At 38.3% G+C, this 21,051-nt stretch overlaps 5 protein-coding genes across 5 annotated transcripts; 1 reads left to right on the top strand and 4 right to left on the bottom strand.

Annotated features, from left to right (window-relative positions):
• Positions 1-767: 767 nt before the first annotated feature.
• Positions 768-5,627, bottom strand: ess2 (ess-2 splicing factor homolog). Its single transcript, XM_044144637.1, has 11 exons — positions 5,560-5,627; positions 5,191-5,402; positions 4,362-4,530; positions 4,163-4,246; positions 3,873-4,042; positions 3,240-3,357; positions 2,968-3,101; positions 2,615-2,717; positions 1,742-1,851; positions 1,536-1,651; positions 768-1,436 (listed from the first exon to the last, which is right to left on the bottom strand). The coding sequence occupies exons 2-11, from the start codon at positions 5,332-5,334 to the stop codon at positions 1,157-1,159; spliced, it is 1,428 nt and encodes a 475-aa protein (XP_044000572.1). The 5' UTR covers positions 5,335-5,402; positions 5,560-5,627; the 3' UTR covers positions 768-1,156.
• An 826-nt stretch (positions 5,628-6,453) lies between these two features.
• LOC122847182 (homeobox protein goosecoid-2) lies at positions 6,454-8,110 on the bottom strand. Its single transcript, XM_044144636.1, has 3 exons — positions 7,822-8,110; positions 6,879-7,123; positions 6,454-6,746 (listed from the first exon to the last, which is right to left on the bottom strand). Exons 1-3 carry the CDS (start codon positions 8,042-8,044, stop codon positions 6,669-6,671), a joined length of 546 nt encoding a protein of 181 aa, XP_044000571.1. The 5' UTR covers positions 8,045-8,110; the 3' UTR covers positions 6,454-6,668.
• A 1,889-nt stretch (positions 8,111-9,999) lies between these two features.
• Positions 10,000-12,770, top strand: LOC122847181. The gene is made up of 2 exons (XM_044144635.1): positions 10,000-10,300; positions 12,007-12,770. Exons 1-2 carry the CDS (start codon positions 10,171-10,173, stop codon positions 12,678-12,680), a joined length of 804 nt encoding a protein of 267 aa, XP_044000570.1. The 5' UTR covers positions 10,000-10,170; the 3' UTR covers positions 12,681-12,770.
• A 615-nt stretch (positions 12,771-13,385) lies between these two features.
• On the bottom strand, positions 13,386-16,091 carry rnf185 (ring finger protein 185). The gene is made up of 6 exons (XM_044144633.1): positions 15,503-16,091; positions 14,566-14,584; positions 14,360-14,472; positions 14,035-14,089; positions 13,585-13,702; positions 13,386-13,499 (listed from the first exon to the last, which is right to left on the bottom strand). The coding sequence occupies exons 1-6, from the start codon at positions 15,706-15,708 to the stop codon at positions 13,402-13,404; spliced, it is 609 nt and encodes a 202-aa protein (XP_044000568.1). The 5' UTR covers positions 15,709-16,091; the 3' UTR covers positions 13,386-13,401.
• A 1,105-nt stretch (positions 16,092-17,196) lies between these two features.
• LOC122847179 (chemokine-like receptor 1) lies at positions 17,197-19,599 on the bottom strand. The gene is made up of 3 exons (XM_044144632.1): positions 19,520-19,599; positions 18,551-18,645; positions 17,197-18,432 (listed from the first exon to the last, which is right to left on the bottom strand). The coding sequence occupies exon 3, from the start codon at positions 18,419-18,421 to the stop codon at positions 17,408-17,410; it is 1,014 nt and encodes a 337-aa protein (XP_044000567.1). The 5' UTR covers positions 18,422-18,432; positions 18,551-18,645; positions 19,520-19,599; the 3' UTR covers positions 17,197-17,407.
• Positions 19,600-21,051: the final 1,452 nt, after the last annotated feature.

The raw sequence follows: 21,051 nt of genomic DNA, 5'->3' as shown, positions 1-21,051 counted from the left end.
ATCATAACAAAATTCAAAACTTTTTTGTTTTAACTAGATGAATGCTACATCTAATGATAACCAGAAACTCAGATTCAGATTTATTTATTTTGGCAAATTAACTTTCTTGCTCTGGCCTCTAAGCAGTTAAGATACACTGGCCCATTAGCTCTGAGGGTTCCTAAATCTTCCAAATATTGTATTGAGTGTTACTGTAAATCAACATGCTAGTACCAGCCTGGATGCTATCACTATTATATTAGCTAGTTTTAGATTTGTAAATCATTTTAGTTTGTACATGTTTGATTTTCAAACTACATGGTTGTTACTGTAGGTAAAGATGCTGGCCCAACCTAGAAGCTAATAGTATTTTAGCTAATTTTAACTCATTTTAACACATACTGTTATGACCTTACAGTTTAGCTTTGTAAACAGTGTTCTGCATAAATACTTTTTGGTTGGGATCTTTGCATTGACTGAAAGTTTTCACAGGTTTTCCATTTGTGTTCTGCAGGCTTTTGCCTTATTCTGCTGCTTCTGCCCATTTCTGCAAGTCTTCTGTAGTTGTGCTTCTGCAATTTTCACCAAAATATTCAGCTTACAGCATTCACACTCCATTTTGTGCAGGAAATGCAAAATTTCCCAGTTTAATATGCATCGCTATTAGGGGTGCCTGTAAAGATGCATAAAGGCAAAGTAGATTTATTTGGCTTTAAAAAAAAACTACTTTAAATACTGCGCACTATAAAGCTGATTTAAACTTGTTGATGTAAAAACTGCACCAAAAATGATACTGGACAAAATGACCATTTATATTTTGAATTGTAAAAATCCAAAAGTCTGACATTTTATAACATTTTGAAGTAACAGAAACCAACACTGATATATTGTGCTTGGCTTTATGATCCCATGTGTTTGTATAAGTTTAAAGAACCACACTAGATCGTAATAAATACATTATCTCTCAAATTTTCCATTTCCAGAAAGAAATACTGAGAAAACCGGACAAGATGCATTTCACGGACACACTAATAATCTTACTTGCCATTGAATTTAGCAACAGGACATTAGAAATTCCAGCTGTCCTTTATTTGGAGAAATCCTCTTCTCTGAAGTTTTAATAAAGACTTTCTTTTAAACAGAAGTTCTTAAATGTTGGAACTTAGAGCAGCTTTTCTTAGAAAAAGTCTGAGGCTTTCCGTCTCTTGGGAAGCTGCAGCAGATTGTCCGTGAGTGATGTGAGGTCCTGCGAGCTTGGCGTCTTAGCTTTGGTGGGCGTTGGCGTTCCTGAAGGAGTGGCTGGTCCAGCGAAGGGAGACTTGCAGGGGGTGACTCTGTGCGAGGGCGACGGCGTGTAACTTGCCCGCAGCGCTTTGTCTGTGTATTTGCTAGAAGTCCGATTTACAAGCCGCTGCAGGGCGGGCGTCAGGGCCGGGCTCAGACCTTTAGGCGTAAGACTGCAAAGTAGAAAAGGTGATCTCTTATTTTTGAGGATTTCTTCATGATTACGGTAAATAAATCAGGAAAACATTTAACAAAGACAGTGCACTCCTTACCTTGCTAGGTTCTCTGTAACCTTTCTCAATGCCTCCTGTTTATTTGCACGATTTTTCGCAGCAGCTTCATTTGCCATCTTTATACCCAGCCTCTCTCTTCGTCCTGGTTCGGGAATCTTTTGAACACAACAATGAGCATCAAAATGTAGTGAGATAAATAATTAGACATTAATAAACCAGACATAAAAAAAGGATATCTCTCTAACCTTGAATGATGGGCCATGATTTCGCTCAACATATGGTGAATCTGATCCATCCAGACGGAACGGCGTGCTCTCTATCTCTCCCCAGGTCATCAGAGGCGAATCAGCAACACCTGAAAAAGCCAAAGATGACATTTGCATGAAACTATCCAAACGAGTGCCTCTGAGAAACCCAGAGCACGCAATAAAATATGCTTCATTAAACTAAAGATCAATTTGGAAGAGATGGTTGAGCAAACACAAGTATGAGAGTAGGAAGTCATCAGTTTGGATAATGGATAAAATAAATAGAAAAGAGGGAACTTAAAAAGTGAGTGAACCTCATTATTATAGCAATTGATTATTCTAAGATTTTTTGTTTAAACACTTGTGCTTATTTTATACAATATTAAAAATATGCAAAAAATGAAAATAATTTTTTTCTAAAGAAAATAACATTTTATTGCATTAAAAATGCAATACGACGCATCTGCAACTAAATAGATACTTAAATAAGCCCTTTCTGCTTTACTTACTATTAATACAGTGCAGGACTGATCTGTTGACAATTTTGTAGATGTAATAAATTGATAACTGGAAATCAAAATGTGCTTAATAAGATAAATTTGCAGAATGTGAACTAGGCGAAGTTTAGGAATTCTGAATAGAACATACTTTTAAAGAAAGTTTTCATCTAAAATGCAAAATGTGTAATTTTTTTAACAGTTTTGAGAGTGTTACTTTGAGAGTGTTATGTTTTCAGCAAACTGTATATTTTAGGGCCTGTTTACGCCAATTAACCTTTAATCAATTACTAGTAAGTTAGACATTTATTTCAATAATCGATTAATCATTAATCCTACTTCATAGGACTGAATAATTTGCAGGTTCACTCACCAGGGGCAGGTGATGGAGTCCTTTCAAAGCCAAATCCATTCACTGTTGGGGATTCATGCGGTATTAGCTCCTTCCCATCAGGGCCCACTTTACCCTGTTTGAACTGCAAAAAAAAAATATAATAAATTACCAAGATTCATAAGCGACACCATTCAAATAAATATTTCTTTTGGAAAAAAAATTTACTGATTGAAGTAAAACAATCAAGTCCTGGAAATCAAAAGAGCAGAACTCATCCCAATATAAATGTTAGAGATTCAATTTAATAATATTATACAAAAAAATTCTGGTTTTAAACTCATTTTTACACAAGGTTTCTGTGCTGTGAAAACTTCACCCATTATTGTAGTTACCTGTGCATTGAGGGCCGCAGCCTGTTGAATCTGACTTTTGTTCAGAGCTTTGCTGAACGGATCTCCAACAAACCGAGTGTTTCTGTGCACCACTTCTCTGGGCTTCTTAAATATTGCATCATCATCTTTAACACCTAAGATAGAGGTAAAAATTACATTTTCTGAGTTAGAAAATCTTCAAACATTTTATGCCACAATTTAGAAAATGTGTGAGCTAAAGGGAAATTGACTAATTAAAAAATTAAGTAGTTTTCTCAGTTTAACATCCATACCTTCTGGATAGTACATCAAGGCATTTTTTGCTTTGTACTCCCACGTTTCCAGTCCAGCTTTAACGCATTCAAGAGCAGCTTTCTCCATTGACGGGAGGGCGAGGTTCTCCTCGTGGCGCTGCAAAAAAGATCACAGATGATTTTAATCTTTTCCCCTCTTTCAACAGTAAACCACAAATGCACAAAAAGCAGTCATGTTTTCTTTTCTGATCTCTAGTGTCCACGAAATATCCAAATGCAGCTACAGAGCAGCATTCAGCACACTGCGGAATCATTCAAGTGCAGCATACTACACATACTTTAACTCAATTCAACTATAAAAAATGTTGTTTTTTTTCTTCCTGTAGATGATTTAATTACATGGCAGCATGATAAACACGATTAATGTCACTTTGGAAACAAGCAACCCCTAAGGGCCTCACAGTTGTTGTGATGCAACTTTAAGCTAAAACTTGTAAGCCGACAAAACCACCTTATGCTATAATCACACTGAAGGCTGGAGGCTTGATTTAAGCTGTACCTAAATAACACCCCTGAAGCTATTTACACCATGTCTCCAGAAAATACAACAACCTTCAATTCAGGCATCTCATTAAATTACTTTGAAAATAACAGCCCAGAATCAATACCAACCTGTTTAAATTCAGCCTCTGCCTCATATAACCAGGCGTGCTTCAGTTTCTCTTTGTCTTTTGCCAGATCCATTATCTGCTCGAAGGATGCATTATCTTCACTGGTGTTTTTAGCAAGAAAACGATCCAGACTGGGCAGCTCTTTTTCTTTTTTGTCATCATCCTTTCTCTCTACAGAAACATGGTCCAACAAATGGATGGATCAATTACTCTAGCTTACACATATATCTACTGAATTCACTTCCACATCAACAGTGTTAAACTAAACTAAGCATATTTGTCTTAACTTACCCAAATCTGAACTTTTACTGCAGTAAGTGGAGGACGGCGATCCTGAGTGACCAACTGGTGTCTCAAAACTGGCAGGGGTCAAATCTTGCATTTTGTCAAAAACAGGAATAGAAATAAATCACTCAAAACAAAAAACTGAACCAAAAAAATCATATAGTGTAAAATAAATACTCATTTCATTTGGAAATCCTCTACTTACAAGGTGCAGAGGTTTGTGGTGTAGATTTGTTCAACGATGAGCCGTATCTAATGGATATCTCTCTCATCTTCTCAAGGTCTCCACTTTCCTCCGCTTCAAGATATTCCTTTTGTGCTTGAAGTTTGGTGACATCCGGAAAAAAGTCCCTTTGGATAATTTTCTCCAAGCTCTGTCAAAGGCAGCCAAGTAAAGAAGACACAAACATTAAGAATACGTATAAAACTAAATTTAAGGCAACATAAAACAGTTCTGCAGTATTAAGCGGAAATTTACTAATTAGGTTTTTCTTGGTTCATACTGATTTCCAGTCTTCTTGGAGGCATGACCTTACAGTTCTGTTTCTGGACCCACTTTGATTAAGAAGAAAACTGTCCAAATTATTTAAAAGGGGCAGTATGTGAATGTAGCAGAAAATTAACTTCAATAATCATCTCGATTTTATACATCGAAGAATCTCAGACATCTTGATTTCGTTCTAAAGTCAATCAAAATACCCTGTGGTTCATTAAAAGAAAATTGGTGGAGTCTTATCTCTGCACGACTAATTGCAGAGATCGGTGGAAGAAATTAATCTGTTCCTTTATTATATTTGGTGTTGGACATGTTCTCCTGAACAAAAAAATTAAGAAAATTGTAAAATAGCTGTCTAATATCAAGTAATAATTAGACTATTGTTCAAACATATCCAGTTCCTGCTTCTTATAGGTTTATAACTTTAGGTTTGTACGCCAAAACGTCGGAAATACGTCGCGGCTTACAGTGTTCATGACATGTTTACATCTTAAGATCAAGGTCGTCTCTGAATCCGTGTTTGTCTTGAATTACTTACCTGAATATAATCCTCTTCATCGAGAACTTTCCTCTTCAGTTTTCCCTCTTCTTTGTCCTCAGGCTGACACAGAGCCACGGTTGTGACCGCTGACGGAACCAGAGTCCCGGACAAGGCTCTCCGAACACTGGCGCTACCCTCCATTGTGGAGCCTTTTAGCCTTTTAGCTCAAAAGCTAACGGCGACTCTATTGCGATAGACAAACCCGACTTCTAAATGATACCAAAGGGCGTATTTCAGCTCAAAAATAGCGCATGTTTAAAATACAGTTAAGGAAATAAATATACAAAGACTAAAAAAAGAGTCAGCCTTGCTAAATGTAACGTTTCATCTAACTTTTAGCCATTACGACACCGTACGATACCGTACCTGCGACGTAATTATGTAATGTTGTCTTCTTCTTCTTCCTCTTCTTCTTGTTCTTCTTCTACTACTACAGTTTAATGGCGGTTGGCAAACACCAATATGGTGCATTACCGCCACCAACCAGTAAGGGGTGTGAATCACCTTATTATATATATATATATATGTATATATATATATAATCTGGATACTGGTTCTGCAGGAACAGTTCCTCCAGTGCATCCAGCTGTTCTTCAGTGAAAATTGTACAATGATGCCTGGTTCGCCTCTGCACCTGGCCCCCCTTAGGCTGCTCCTCCCTTTGAGCCTCCCCCAGCCGGCACGAAGAAGGTCCTGGGTTCGATTCCCGGCCCGGGGTCTTTCTGCATGGAGTTTGCATGTTCTCCCTGTGCATGCGTGGGTTCTCTCCGGGTTCTTCGGTTTCCTCCCACAGTCCAAAAACATGACTGTCAGGTTAACTGGTCTCTCTAAATTCTCCCTAGGTGTGAGTGTGTGTGTGAGTGGTTGTGTGTCCTGTGTGTCTCTGTGTTGCTCTGCGACAGACTGGTGACCTGTCCAGGGTGAACCCGCCTCTTGCCCAGAATGTAGCTGGAGAGAGGCACCAGCAAACTTCCTGACCCCATTAGGGACAAGGGTGAACAGAAAATGGATGGATGGATGGATATATATATATTCTACATTCATTGAGAAAAAAATAGTCTATTCATGTTAACCTGACAAAAAGTTATGTCTGGATTTGAACTGCTAAGCAAAGACATACATTTTCTTTAAGATTTTTTCTTTAAAAAATTTACAAACAACTTTGTTCTGTTGTAGGACAAATCTACATAGGTTATTCACAAACAATAAAGTCATGAAAGTATTTATTAAATCATAATCACATAACAAGAAGCCGTTTTACAAAAAGTTACTCCATTCTTGATATATGAAACAACCATCAAATATCAAATGTCAAAAGGTTAGCGTATATCTCTGCATGCTGGTTCGTTTGATCAAAATGACACAATTAGATCCATTTTGTTCATAAATTTGGCTATTTATCTAACTCATGAGCAAAAACAATAACTTAAGGTTTCCATAAATTTTCATGTTGCTGTAAATCTATATGGTAGAAATTAGTTTTCAGTGTTTCCGACTACAAATGACAATCTTTTCTGACGTCTCCATTTTGCTCTTCGGTTTTTAAACCAAACCTACCAGGAAGAAAAGAGACAGAAATATTATTTAATACCTCCCATTCTTCATTTGCAATATTAGGCAGGGTTGTTCATGTCCACATAATCAAAAGAGAGTGAAACCTGTCCATCAAGCATTAGCTGTCTTACTTCTACTCTTTCTTCTCTTAAGTTAGTTTGCTGTGCAAGTTTCTCTCGTGCGTTCACATCTGGATACTGGTTCTGCAGGAACAGTTCCTCCAGTGCATCCAGCTGTTCTTCTGTGAAAATTGTACGGTGACGCCTGGTTCGCCTCTGCACCTGGCCCCCCTTAGGCTGCTGCTCCTCCCTTTGAGCCTCCCCCAGCCGGCACGTCTCTGAGATCATAGCTGCTCGGTTCCATCTGTACTGACAGGCTGCAACAAAATTCACATATGTCATCATAGTCTTAAATGAAAATGACAAATGCACATTTCTTAAACTGAAAAGATCATGTTGAGTCATACTCACTAAAACAGGAAAATGATACCATGCATGGATTATCAACAATAATTTGGAATGCCACTGTCAATAAACCAAGACAATGACATAAGGGTGTGGTTTTCTGACAAACAGCCTTTAGTGAGAGAACTTTAGACAGCCTTGCAGTGTTGTTTTGACAGCAAGATTATTCAGATGTGAACCACAGACAAATAATGTGGATTACGATGAAACTTGACCAATGTCTATTAGGCTCAAAATTACAATCCTGGTCAGAACTAGAGCAGAAATTGCAATATCTACATTAATGCTGACAGGATTTCTGTTTTGATTTCCAGTTTCATTCACAGGGGGTCATTTGACAAGTAATAGCCTGCATCACTGGAGGACGCTTTTAAATCTCTTACTTGGGTGCCAGTTTTTTTTTAAGTCTTATGACTTTCTCATCCTCACTAAATAAATTTGCATATAAGTCTTCACTAGTAAAACCTATATCAGCTTGAGAATCTAAGTACCTTTATGAGTTACAGCTCCGGCTTCAGATGGCCAAAGTGTTGCCTTCAGGGTTTCAGAACATAAAACTGAATTTCCATAGTCACTTTATGCAAAGACAGCTGATGGTTTTTGTTCCTACCGTCAGGAATGAGATCAGAGCGCAGCATGTCAGCGCAGTGGGAGCAGAAACAGCAGCACAAGCAGGCGTGATGAACAGGCTCAGGACACACCATCTTCTCCTTCAGTCCAAAAACCCTTGTTCCACATGGCTGTTTGTCTCCAATACTGCTAGGATATTTGTTCAGAATGTTCTCAATGGTGAACGGAAACTTCTGTCTTTCCATCTTGATGTGTCTGTCCATTTTTTAAGGAAATTCCTTGACCTCAAAAGCAGTAGTGATAACCAGATAGAGGCCTGTAACTCTCTGTGATACTTCCCCCTCAGTGGCTCCTCTGCTTCTACTCCTTCTACAAGAGCAAGTCTGGCCCTTATAGGCAAAAAAAAAAAAAAAAAAAAAAAAAGATGGAAGTAAAACTATAATCCCCTTGTGGACCAGACACATAAAACGGTTGAAACTTAATTCTGAGCTAATCTGGGCAGTTTTGTGAAGAGGTTAGGGAGGACGGCAGATTCGGCTAATCTCGCCTCATTCCTTTCTTCAAGCGAAATCAGATTTCACTGCATAAAATGAAAAGTGGAGAGCTCCTAAAATCCTCATTGTTGAGGTTTTAGAGAAAAGGGGATTGCTTGGTATTAGAAACCTGGACTTATAGATGGACACCGCTGGTGTGGTCTCATGCTTGTGTATGATGAATTTAAGGATTAGCCTTTGAATTAATTTCATATTGCTTCTTATGCTCAGTTTTAATGACAAATGATCTTGTATTCATTTGTAGATTTGCTCTGAAAGTTACACAAACCAACTCCTAGCTGACATTTAACAACCCATAATGGATGAGTGGGTGAAATCTGAATAAAAATGCAACAAAGGTGCAGCTTTATGGGTATATATCCATCAATGTGGTTTATATTCAGAATCACACATCCTGTGTCTTATCTTTGTGTTACAGTCTTTTCAGTTTGACTTCAATGACAATGTGCACAGCAGAGGTAAAGCTATTTCTGGTTAAATTCATCTCCCTCCCAGCAAATCCTGTGATTTCATACAAGGCTATACGTCTCCTTTTTTTTTCTTCTTCGGGGAATTAACGGATTTCCACAATCTGTCTTAAGCTCCAACCTGTTATAAGGGCTTTTGAAAACAGATAACAATAAACACCATTCCCATCCTTTTCACCTGGGTTTAATAGCGTTCAGATGGCTGATGTATAGTATGCTCCGTGTGCGAGATTGTTATCTTAGGTTATTGTGGTTCTCAATAGAAGGAATTGCGCCAAAATCCGTGTGGGTCCAAAGGGTTCAAAATTCATTACAGGGGATCAGAATTATAAAGGCTCGTGTTATTGTTGTTGTTGTAAGCAATATTTGGTACATCTGGTAAAGTGAAGAGAATTATAATGGCTCAGGTGGAAATAACGTCTTTATGGGGTTTTTTCAGGTGCATTTGAAGAGTAAACTGACTTAGTGGCTGAACTAATTGATTTATCACAAGACAAGAATGACTTGCACCATTTAAAGCAGACAATGTTATTATGTAATGGAATGTAATGCTGCAATTGAACGACTCTTCAAACTTAAAATAGTTAGACCCTTGCTCCCGAGTGGGGAGCAAGTGCAATAGATTTATGAAGTGAACATAAAAGGCTGTAGAAAATCAATAAAAATGTAGATAAAATGTAGATAACAAACAGTTTATTTGTGGCTTACCATCCTTTTAGACAGTGTTAGTGTATGTCTGCTGGGCAAGTATTAAAACAGCAGTCTTCCCTTTGATTATGTAGGTCCTAGCACTATCTACCCTACATTTTTGTATTTCAGATGGAAATGAACTTTGCAATAAAATTCTAAAATGTCACATTTTACAGGCCAATGCTTTTATTCATATCTTGAAATAGTAAATGCACATTGAATTATGGAATTGTGATAATAAGTTCATGAATACATCACTATAAAGTTGTGTGTGTGTGTGTGGGGGGGGTGTTCATCATTAAAAACGATTTATCAGAATCAGATGTATCAAAAGTAATTATTGTGTCCCAAAACAATTAAATAATCACATTAAAAAGTTCGAAACGTTGTCCTTTTTTTTCATCCCTATATATAATAAAGTGTTAGCGATTGTGTCAGTGGCCTTCATTAGTGTGTATTCTGGGTAAAACAGTAGTAGATTAAACGATAATTGACTAATGCGCCCCCTTGTGCCAGAACACTGTAACCTCCACACGGCAGAGCGACACGGGCGGCACGCAGTTCGCCACTCGCGATAACTTGCGTTGGAGCAGCTGCAGCAAGGGCGGAAAAGGCGGGAGGAGCTTGCCGCTTCCGCGTCCGCGCAACAGTAGCAGAAACAAAAAATACAAGGGCAAAATGGAAGATAAGTTAATTTTAGCTGTATTTAATTACCCGGAACTGTACAATGTCACTTTACCGAATTACCGTTGCACGGAAAGTCGGATAAACGCTTGGAGAAACATCAGTATGGCACTTGGTTACCCATGTGAGTATTTGTTTATCTCAACTTTACTCCCAGTTATTGTTTGCTTAGCCGCATCTGCGTCGGGAGCCTAATCAGGCACGAGTTGTTTACGGGACAGAAGTATTTCACGCTTCGGAACTTGGCGATTTGCTGTGATTGAGGTGTTTACCCCGGTTGCTAGGTCCACCTTGACGTTGATGCAGCCGCGCGCGCCGTGCTAGCGGTGACAGCCGTTGCTCCACACCGCAGGCCGCGCTGCGCGAAGCGGAGCGGCGCGGCGTGCCTCTACCGCGGAGCTAGCCGCGGCACTGAACTTGTTCAGCGGCATGGACACGCAGCATTCTCCGACCTTCGAGCGATTCTAGGCGCTTTCTTTGCTGAAACTGTATTAGAAAGGCTGGAAAAGCACAGAATGCTCCTGAAAAAGCTGTAAAAGTTCACAGCAGCGCCTCGGTTTGTTAAACATGCCACACAGTTGGTGACAAATGGAGGGCCCCAACGCAGAGTAAGTGTGCAAAGTCAAAGGCAACAGAGTGCAGAACAGAAATATACTTATAAACCATTTACAAAAATGCCTTTAATAATATTTGGTTTTAATTATTTTTGAAGATCCAACTTCATAATATTGTTGATAAATAATTCAATTGAAAAACTTTTTACACATCAGTTAGTCAACATAAAGATTTAAATTATGTAATAACAAATAAAAACACTCAATATAGACTTATCCTCTATGCTGGTTGGAAGAAATGTAATTATTTTTTTTTAAGTAATTAGCCTTAAAATCTTTGAAAGGAAACTCAGATTGTTCTTCTGAAACAGATGCTTTCTGAACTTGTGTGACAATTAGTGCTTAATTCTAAATAAAATAAAAATGGTTTTATTATTTTTTCACCCTTAAACATATTGAGAACAACAGGATGTTGATGTTTTTTTCTTAATTCTTAAGGTCACATTTAGTCAGCTTATGATGGGAAACACATCAACATCAGCTGTCAAGTCTTGCCATGTTTTTTTTCCCTTTTAAATACAGATCTGAACTTTGACCCGACACTTCTAACACATTAATAGGGTTTGATCCAACCAAGCCTCTTTCCTACTTTCCAACTTTAAGATGCGTCCTTTCTCCAACACACCTGAATCAAACGAATCTCTAGTTACACGAGCTGATTGACTGCTGAATTGAAACATCAGTTTGATTCAGGTGTTTTAGGGGCAGTCCTGACCTAAACATTTTTAAAATAATGCTAAAAACATACATTATGAATAAGAAGTTTAATATTTTTTCTTATTTCAGAAAATGAAACTCATTAATTCATTACAGAGTTAAAGACTTCCAGCCTTTATGGCTTGTAATTTTGAAGATCAAATAAAAAGGGATAATTTACGCAAAACTGACAGGCTTCTGTAAATGCAGTTTTCTCGGCAATCAAGCACAGTAACACCAAGGTTTAAACAACTTTTGGTAAATTTGGCAGTGTGGCCAGTAAGCAAGTCCTGCTGGAAGACAGTCAGCATCTAGATAAAGTTTTTCAGCAGAAGGAAGCAGAGTTCTCTAAAATTTCAGGGTAGACTGTTGCATTGACTGGGAACTTCAGAAAACTGAGTGGGCCAACACAGTGATCATTGAAAACGATCAAAAGGCTTGAAATATTTCACCATATGTCATAAATCTTTGAAAGTTTTGGTAATCTTCCAGTTTTACACTCTGAAATCTTGTTTTTCAGCCCATGAATGCAAAAGGAAATGGAAAAACCTAAGAGACCGCTACCTGAAGGAAGTCCGGATGGAGCTCAAAGGCAAAAAGCAGGGAGAGTTTGTACAAAGTAAATGGAAATACAGACAGCTGATGAACTTTATCGCCCCCTTCACCGGATCCAGAGTGGGAGTGACGGACATCTGTGGCAACTGTGACGACCACGACAACCCTGACCACGAATCCGGGAGTGGTGAGGGAGACACCGCTTCGTCAGAGTCGACCAAGACTTCGCTAAAAGTTTCTACGAGTCCGTCCGAGCAAAAAGCTCCGCTGGCCTTCGTAACGCAGCTTCCCGCGTTGTCTCAGGACACAGAGCTGACTCAGCTGGCCATGGTGGCCAAGATGTCCCCACTCTCCCAGATAACCCCCACGAGCAACGCTGGACGGAAACGGACGTTGTTGCCGGAGTCGGCGTCTCCTCAAAATACAGACTTGTCAAATAAGTGGCTGGTGAAGGAAGGCGGCGGGCCGCTTCCCGCCAGGATGCGGCAGGACGAGGACGAGCTGTTTCTGCTGAGCTTCGTTCCAGCTCTGAAGAGACTGGCCCCACAGAAAAGGTGCGAGACTAAAATGAAGATCCAGCAGATAATGTACGAAGCAGAATTTAACGTGCAGGAAAAGAAGGCGCCGCAAGACACATAGAATCGATCATAAATTAACTTATTTTTATTTCCAAACTTCATAAAGCTTTTCTTCAAACTGTATTTCATTTAAAATAAAGTGTTGCTTTTTGATTTGTGTTGGTTATTTGATGGCTTTTGTAGAGATTAAGTAGTAATAAAACGATACAGAAACAAATAAAAAGTAATAACTTGTTTATAAAGCTTTACTGTCAGAGGAAATTCAGTTAGAAAAGTTACCCCCATTTTCAACAAGTTTTTATTCTCCTATCTACAATATTTTACATTTAATTACAGTGAAAATCAAAAAGGAAAACACTGTTTGAAAAGAAGGTTTTTATCTGACAACTGAAACAAATTCAGGCTCTGGGTTAATGCATGCTCATCCGTTTTGTCAAAACCTGAATCCATTATGTAGCAACGCATTTAATCATTGGTTAGCAGTTTCCAGTATCTAGGTTTTCCTGAAGGAACTGCTTAAAATATCCCCAAGGTGGATATAAATAAAAGCACAGTCAGTATGAGTATTCGAATATCTATTTAAGGCTTGAATAAAATGTTATGATTACTGAAGAGTCTGATTTGGGTCACTAAATTAAAACTAGGACAAAAAAAAAGAAAAAAATCAGTATCTTAGTGTGTAGAACATCTGGTTTCAACTGTATTTCAAAGGAGCGACATAAATCATTAAACAAAATCTTTCCAATCTGAAGTGACAACAACCTGATCAGTTTCCAAAGCTTTTATGCAATCAGCAGCCAAAACATCATCACCAAAGCAACGAAAAGGAAGAGTCGAGAAAGAAACTGCTCGTCCGCGTGCTGTGGGGTACCAGGAGCCGCTGCAAAAAGGTCAGCAGAGGTTATTTGTGCCATTATTTCAAAAGACACACAAAACAAAAAGTTCAGGGTGAAATGTGCCGCTACCTGGAGGAGGTCTGCCATCGTTGATGTTAAAAGCTGTGGCAAAAATACCAAACGGAAAGGCGCCGATCCCAAATGACATCTGGAAACCACCATCTCCAAAGCCAAAGCCCTGAAAACCCTGTGAGATGTCATTAGAAAAGTGTAATAACAGACAGTGAATGAGACGTGACGCAATAAGCTGTAAGACTTGTAGGGATTCTCTTGAGAGGAGCTTCAACTCGACTGTTAAAGTGTAATGGATCCCAGTGGGAAGTGTGTGGCTGCTAATGAATAAAACACAGGTACACACTGCAGCCGACATGTGTAAAGGGTTTCATCATGAATGGATGGATTTCCTCAGCAGCTGACGTGAATTAGGAAATAGAGGCAAAACTAAAGTGATGCTAATATAAAATAAGAACACAACATACTGTGTTTGGCTCATGCAGCTGTGCCTTTTCATTTACTTACACCGCGGTTTTCGGGCTCAGGTCTTTGTCCTTGAGGTCGAGGGGGTGTTCTTTCCCTTTAAAAAAATGTTTGAAAGAAAATATACAATTCAATTTCTGAAAATTGCTTATTTAATCCTGCACAAAGCCAAGTATCACACCAGATTAAGACTGCCCTACGGTATCCAGTTTCTCTCCGTGCTGCAGTCTTAATCTGGTGTGACAGAGCCTTACACAAACTTAATTTGACATTTTTAACCTCTAAGTGTCATAATGTGGATTATTATCAAAAAGTATATTAGGTTTTAGACTTTGCTACATCTGTGTCAATAAGTTACAGCACCCACCTGGGATCCTGTTGTCCTGTGCTTCCTCTTCCATATAAGGGGATCACTTTTTCTCTGCTGATGCCAGCTTTACAAACTGGACACACTTGCCTGTTAGGTCGGGTTTCCAGCCACTGCATGAGCAAGAAGAGATGCTATTGAGCCAACCACTTATTTTGTAAACCTCTCGTGTTTTTTTGGAAGGGGACAAAGAAGATCCAGCTTACCTGATGCAAACAAGGCCAGCTACAAAGAGCACAGGAAATGAAAGAGCGTGAGACATTTGATCAAGTACATGACTTAAAAATGCTAAATAAAATTCAAACAAAGCAATCGGAGGCAGAAAGCGTGTCAGCTTAGAAATGAACTACAGCATAAAAACTGATTAGTTATTAAAGACTAATGAGTTTAAGTTGTAAAAATAACTCTATACATTTTAGTCAATTGTTTTTATTCTACAAAAGCAAAAAAACATTTGCTTCTCAACTACATATACCGGACATTTTGGTAGCAAGCTACAAATAAAGATGCTGCACAAAAAAGGACGCAAAAAGCCTAAAACAAAGTCAAAAATATACAAGTTGTGTTTTCAACTTAACTTTAGAATTTTTTTTACAGATTTACCGGTTCATCAGGATAATCCAACTATAGTAATCAACTTGTGTTTGGTGTGCTGTTTAGTATCTCAGAGTTTTTATTTTTATTGTTTTATTCTTTGTTTTATGTCATGGCGGTTGGGGAACATTTTGAAGAACTTAAATGTGCTGATACAAATAAATGTGACAAAAATATCACATTTTTCAGTGTAGCTTCAACTACATTGAATGTAGCTTTAGCTTTACTGTTTTTATTTAAAAATAGCTCTTTGTTTCAGGATGCAGCCACATTCAATTGGAAGTAAAAATAATGTATCATTTTAATAGGATGAAACTTTCAAAAATATGTTATTTAGTGAGTGGTATAATTTCATAAAAAGAGTGTAAAAAAACAATCCTGTATTGCATTTTTGTAAAAATTTACAATGGAAGTCAAATACTATCTGAATGTGTGAAATTGTTTAACTTCAAAATGTTTGATTCTGTTAGATTCCAACTAAAAGCAGTCCAGCATGTTGATACTCTGCTCTGATTCTAACTATGTACAAAAATCCCAGATGAATCTCACCAGAAAAGATGTCCACATAGGCTGATCACGGCATCCTTGGCGGTGTCCAGACAGATGTTACATTCAAAAGTACTGTCCTGGTTGCCGCCGTCGGCAGCGGTCGAGCTACTGGATCCTCCTGGACTGGAGGTTTCAGCAGCGGCCGCAGCAGAACCAGAGGCTGCTGCTGCTGCCGGGGGAGGAGCAGAGGGGGCAGCGGCGGCCATTTATCTACTGCAACTGAACTTTCTCTCCTAGCCCCCGAAGTAGACACATAGGGGAGTCCGGCTGAATTGGTGGTCGCTGACAAGCAGCAGAAAAGTGAACTGGGAAAAGGGATAAAAACAAAATCACCAGCTGCTAGCTCAGCTCAGCTGGCGTCCATCTGGAAACGGAAGCTACGCTAACGTTAGCAAGTGAGAAGGACAGCTGTACGGACTGTTTAATAAAAAATAAAAAAAAACTGAAAGTAAAATGTAAACATTAACGAAGCTAAATTCCAATTCAGTTAAGCTGTTTGTAAAATACCAAGTAGTAGCTGAAAATCGTAACGCGGTGTAACGAGTAGGGAAAAACCTCACAGCTGATTGCATCACATCCGCAAGTTAATCTGGTAGCTTCCTTTGGCGGAACGTCAGGGGGCGGTTTATTTAATGAGCTAATGGTGTCTCTCTGACACCATTAATATTACTATTACTAATATGTTTATTGTAATCTATTGATAATATGTGATGCTATGTAATCAAATGGATATTACTTTCAAAACCGTATTCTTTTTTCGTTTTTACCATTTAACATTCTCATTTCTAAGGACCTAAAAAAGTTTAATACATACCTAAATCAGCTCAGTTCATTAAACTCAGTTCAGTAAGGGAAATTAAATGTTGTCGTAACTTATATCCTCCAAATATCTTCATAGAGTTGTGGTGGATGTTGATGATGTGAGCAGGAAGGACTCCAGTAGAGGTCAGTCTTGCAAAGAATTTGAAGGAGCCTCTGATTGAAGGCTGTTGGTGTTTGACAATCATGACCTGTTAACAGGTCAATATCTGGGCAGCAGAGATTAAATTTCACAGTAATGTGTCCTAAATGACACAAACAGTGGTTGACAAGCACTACTTATTGACCCAATTTGTCTCTTTAAACCTATGACTGATGTGAACGATGTAAAAGAGACGATAGTCCTGCTGTCTGGTAGTAGTCAGAATGCATAATCATGTTCCCCAAATCAAATTAAACATAAGGCCTCAGAAAAATTTTAATTATCATTATGGGTAAGAATCATATCTCCAACTCCAACAGCCTGGCTTTTAATCGTACAGCCTTTTGATGGATTTTACATCAACTTTGGTTTATAGCAAGCTAGTGAGCAAATGCTGAAAGTTTTTAGTAGTATATTTGATATATTTTGAAGCTAAACTTTCAGTTACAGCACCAAGCAGGTGGAAGCAGTAGAAATTGGCTCCCATCTGGAGTAAAACCTGGAGATTACCTACACAAAATTACCCCTATCAATAAAACTTTCTCAACCAAGTTTTGAGTTATGTTTTGTTTGGAGAATAAAATACTTTCACTATTAAATAACAAACAAATTTTGAGTGTTTTTATTCAGTGTGTTCTTTGCATATTTTGGTTTGTCTCAGTAAAACAACCACAAGATTGTTAATATTTTTGTATGTAAGCGAACAATTTAAATAAATAAAGTGCACATTGAATTTGAATAAAATACTTAGTCTTTATTGCATAGAACAACAATTTATTGTAGATAATTCATTTAGCTACAACCACAGGATTTGTTTCAGTTACAAAGGATAGCAAAAATTATTAAAAGCTATCAAATAGTTTAAGTACAAAATATAAGTTTTGTGTTTTTTACAGCTAAAGATTTCAATCAACTTAAAGAAGATCAAAATACAACATGTTTTTTTAGGAAATAGTGTGAGTTTTAATTATCTCCATTGATTTGGATCTTGACTGATTGAATCCAGTCGTGCGGATATCCTCAGCCGTCACCTCCTCGAACCTTGACATCATAGAGCGCTTCAGAGTTCGCTTGAAGTCATTGCCGATGAACACGTAGAGAATGGGGGAGATGAAGGCATTAGCTGCTGCCAGGGTGGCCCCCACTTTTAGTCCAGCCACAAGCACATCTACCCTGTGTTTGTTAAAGTTAATTTCCATGAGAACAAAGGTATGGTAGGGGACCCAGCAGAGGAAAAACGACAGGATGAGAGCCACCATGATTTTATAAGGCCTTTTAGATCGAATGGTTGAGCCACTTAGCTTCACACTGATCACCGCGCAGCTGAACACAATAATCAAGAAAGGAACAAGAAATCCACAGAAGAACCGACCCAGTACAACAGCCTCATGTCTGAAATTGGAGCTGTAATTCAACTGGCACTTGGTGACGGATTCTTGAACTGCGGTGGTCCTAAAAATTGCTGAAGGAAGCGTTAGGAGTCCAGCGAGAAGCCACATCACGGCGACTGCTCCGTATGCTTTGTGCACCGTTCGGTGGTTGTTTGCCCACACAGGAAACAAAACCAGGACACAACGGTCAGCGCTGATTAAGACCAACAGAAACACACTACTGTACATGTTGAGAAACAAAGCAGAGGAGGTGAACTTGCACAAAACCTGGCCAAAAGGCCAGTTTGAGGTCAGAACGTAAAACACTTCAAAGGGCAAAAAGATACAAAAAAACAAGTCCGAAAGAGCCAGGCTGATGTACCAGGTGGTGATGACCGTTCTTTTCATTTTACACCCACAGATCCATACCACTACAGCGTTCCCTATCAGACCAAGAAATGATATGAAAATGTTAACCACTGCAAGAACAAGAGTCAGGGAGGCCTGGGAGCTGTCTGATTGTTGTGGGACGTTTCTAGTTTCATTGTTTGGAGTGTAATCATCATATTCAACATAATCCAAATCCATTGTTAGTTTTCCTGAAAGACAAAATATATATATATAACATTCCTCATAAACATGTTCATACAGACAACACTGAAAATAAACAACTGCAATCCAAAGTGTAACCTAAAGTAGGTAAAGCTAAATACTTACGTCTTGTGTGGATGTAAAAACAGTCCTTAATATCTCCCTTCCGTAGCTCTTTGTGCTGAATATAACTTCTCACTTCTCTTTCTCTGAGCGTGTTGCTTAACAGATTCAAGATTACCAGAAACAAGTAGGTTGGAAACAGTGAGAATAGGTGTGACGCCCCATCAGAATGATAAACATGTGAACTCAGCTTCAATCAGTGCCTTACAAAAGTGTTAACACATGCAAACATTTTAACATTTTGTGATACCGCCACACATGTCAGGAAGTTTCTGAGACAAATTATTGCAGTGTCTCAAGTACTGCAATACACTGCAAGTAGAAGGGAAATGACACCTGGTTTTGATTGTTTTTTGTTTTTACAAGAACTATTTTGTAAAATAAAAACTATTTAACTAAACATTAATACACAAGGTTTTTAATTTTGTTTACTTTCTGATGACCGATGTCGCCACTCAAACCCTACTTCTTGATTTTCTCTGTGACCTTTTGGTATTTCTCAAGCTTCCTATGTTCCTTCTTCCTGACATTGCTTGGGATTGCAATATCTACCATGGCTGCTCTTTTTTCTAATTCATCTACATTCACAATACCCAATTATCAGTGAATCTGCACTTCGCACAGAATTTTAAACCCTATTATTCTTGAACACTCTTGCTGGTCTGTCCCACATTCTTGTCCACTATTTCATTAACTTGGTTGTGGTGTTCTATGTAAGCTTTGCCTGCCAGCATGCTATGGCCTGGTATTATGTTTTTGACTGTTTCAGGGACATCTTTGCTTGGCCCACGTCCTGGATCTTGTCTGATGTGGTACACCTCATCCTCTATAACTCTGTTCCTGTGATTCTATCAGTTCCTCCCTCTATAGAAATTAAGACTTGTTGGTCTTGGCCACTTCCTCAATCTGACAATGTTTTTGTTGTGTGCATTCTGAGAACACCATAGTTTATTTATCTTTACTGAAGCCCACCATTTGTCAAAGGTTTGCAGTTGATGCAATTGGTTAAGATCTCGTAGGGTCCCAGGCCAGCAGGGGTTCTGAGGCTTCTGCAAGACTCTCAGGTCAGCCCTGGAGGGAGAGTAAAGACTAACGTTGGTGTTATCCTAAACTGAATCAAACAAGCGTGACTGCAGACAACAAATTATCTTTACAGGATGTTATAGGTTTGATATTTTTGAGCAAAGAGGAACAAACAGAATGTGGTGGGACTGGTTTCTGGTCAGGTGATCACAGAAATGCTGAATTCACAGTATTGTAAGAGAATATGTTCCGACGGACCCACCGGTGGGTCCGTCGGGTTCTAGAGATTAACAAAAATTAGGAAGAAAAAGTCCTAATAAGGTCTAGTCTAGAGAACATGTGATCAAAACAAGCATGACCAAATGTGTAACAAAGTTCTGAAAGCGAAGAAAATAACCAACCAACTTGGGTTTATTGGAAAAAGAAATCACCCAGTGAAGAGAAAAACTACTTGCACCACGTGACAACTACTGGTATCAAGTATTTGATCAGGTAGTGCTGTGTGTTCTTCTTTAGAGGATTGCTTTATTCAATATGCTTTGTAAGGTTTTCAAGATTAATGAATTGTTTAATTTTGAAAACCACAGCATCTCAATCTGATTACGTAAGTTGCTCCAAAACCAAATGTTTTGCATTCATTCTGCTTGACTTTAGAGCATTGTCCCGTTAGATAACCAAGCCAATTTTAGCTATTGACTTTCACTGTGGTTAACTAGTCATAGAAATATCTTTGCAGCTCTTTACTGATCGATATATGCCAATGTCTTTGTTTCCCATGTTGAAGTTCAAGTTGTAATACAAGTTCTAGCAATTTTTCCACAGATCAGGTAGCAAGGGTGTGAATAGGAAATAAGTGGGGCACTTGTATTTTCATATTTTCCCATGTTGGTTGGGATCTTTTTTCCTGTAAGACAAAATATTGCATTTGAAAAGTATTTTTATTTACCCTGACATGTTAGCTATCCAAAAAGCTAACATGTCAGGTTCTATGAGCACACCAGTTCTGGCATGACAATTACAGTACTCTGTCTTTGTCTGAAATTTTGTTTGATAAACTCAAACATTAAAAAAGATAAAACCGAACAAATCTATAATGAAAAAAAAAAAGTCACAAAACTGCACCTTTCAATCATAAAGGGATTAGCCAATAACATCACAAAACCACTTCTAGGAAACATTTCCTCTTTTAATATGAGTTGAATGTTGGAAAGCATAAAATACAGAGATACAGGTTAGAAATTATACTGGTTTTCCAGCTTGAAAATGTCACTTTTGCAGGTAACATTTGATTTGATTAGAAATTTTGGGACTTTTTGTCTGTTTTTTTCCTTGCATTTGTTTTTGTTTTTGTATTTTGTAGTTGAAGAGAAGCTAAACTTGTGACTTTTTACAACAGTGTCTTAAAAGATATTTATCTTGGATTTAATATTTTTTTCTTTTTTTAAACATTTTTAAAATTGTAGAAAACCCCCATATATTTT

The sequence above is a fragment of the Gambusia affinis genome, linkage group LG17 (genome assembly GCF_019740435.1).
Source record: "Gambusia affinis linkage group LG17, SWU_Gaff_1.0, whole genome shotgun sequence".
Lineage (NCBI taxonomy): Eukaryota > Metazoa > Chordata > Actinopteri > Cyprinodontiformes > Poeciliidae > Gambusia > Gambusia affinis.
This window is presented reverse-complemented; position numbering and strand designations above follow the sequence as displayed.

Coding starts and splice junctions, on each gene's coding strand:
- ess2 (XM_044144637.1), bottom strand. CDS start 5,334: ATGGAGGGTAGCGCCAGTGTTCGGAGAGCCTTGTCCGGGACTCTGGTT. Junction 2,718..2,967: donor CTGCGGCCCTCAATGCACAG/GTAACTACAATA, acceptor TTTTTTTTGCAG/TTCAAACAGGGTAAAGTGGG. Junction 1,652..1,741: donor ATCATGGCCCATCATTCAAG/GTTAGAGAGATA, acceptor TGTGTTCAAAAG/ATTCCCGAACCAGGACGAAG.
- rnf185 (XM_044144633.1), bottom strand. CDS start 15,708: ATGGCCGCCGCTGCCCCCTCTGCTCCTCCCCCGGCAGCAGCAGCAGCC. Junction 14,090..14,359: donor ACAGGACAACAGGATCCCAG/GTGGGTGCTGTA, acceptor ATTTTTTTAAAG/GGAAAGAACACCCCCTCGAC. Junction 13,500..13,584: donor CGATGGCAGACCTCCTCCAG/GTAGCGGCACAT, acceptor ACCTTTTTGCAG/CGGCTCCTGGTACCCCACAG.
- LOC122847179 (XM_044144632.1), bottom strand. CDS start 18,421: ATGGATTTGGATTATGTTGAATATGATGATTACACTCCAAACAATGAA.
- LOC122847182 (XM_044144636.1), bottom strand. CDS start 8,044: ATGGACAGACACATCAAGATGGAAAGACAGAAGTTTCCGTTCACCATT. Junction 7,124..7,821: donor CTCTGATCTCATTCCTGACG/GTAGGAACAAAA, acceptor ATTTTGTTGCAG/CCTGTCAGTACAGATGGAAC. Junction 6,747..6,878: donor TAAGAGAAGAAAGAGTAGAA/GTAAGACAGCTA, acceptor TCTTCCTGGTAG/GTTTGGTTTAAAAACCGAAG.
- LOC122847181 (XM_044144635.1), top strand. CDS start 10,171: ATGGAAGATAAGTTAATTTTAGCTGTATTTAATTACCCGGAACTGTAC. Junction 10,301..12,006: donor TATGGCACTTGGTTACCCAT/GTGAGTATTTGT, acceptor CTTGTTTTTCAG/CCCATGAATGCAAAAGGAAA.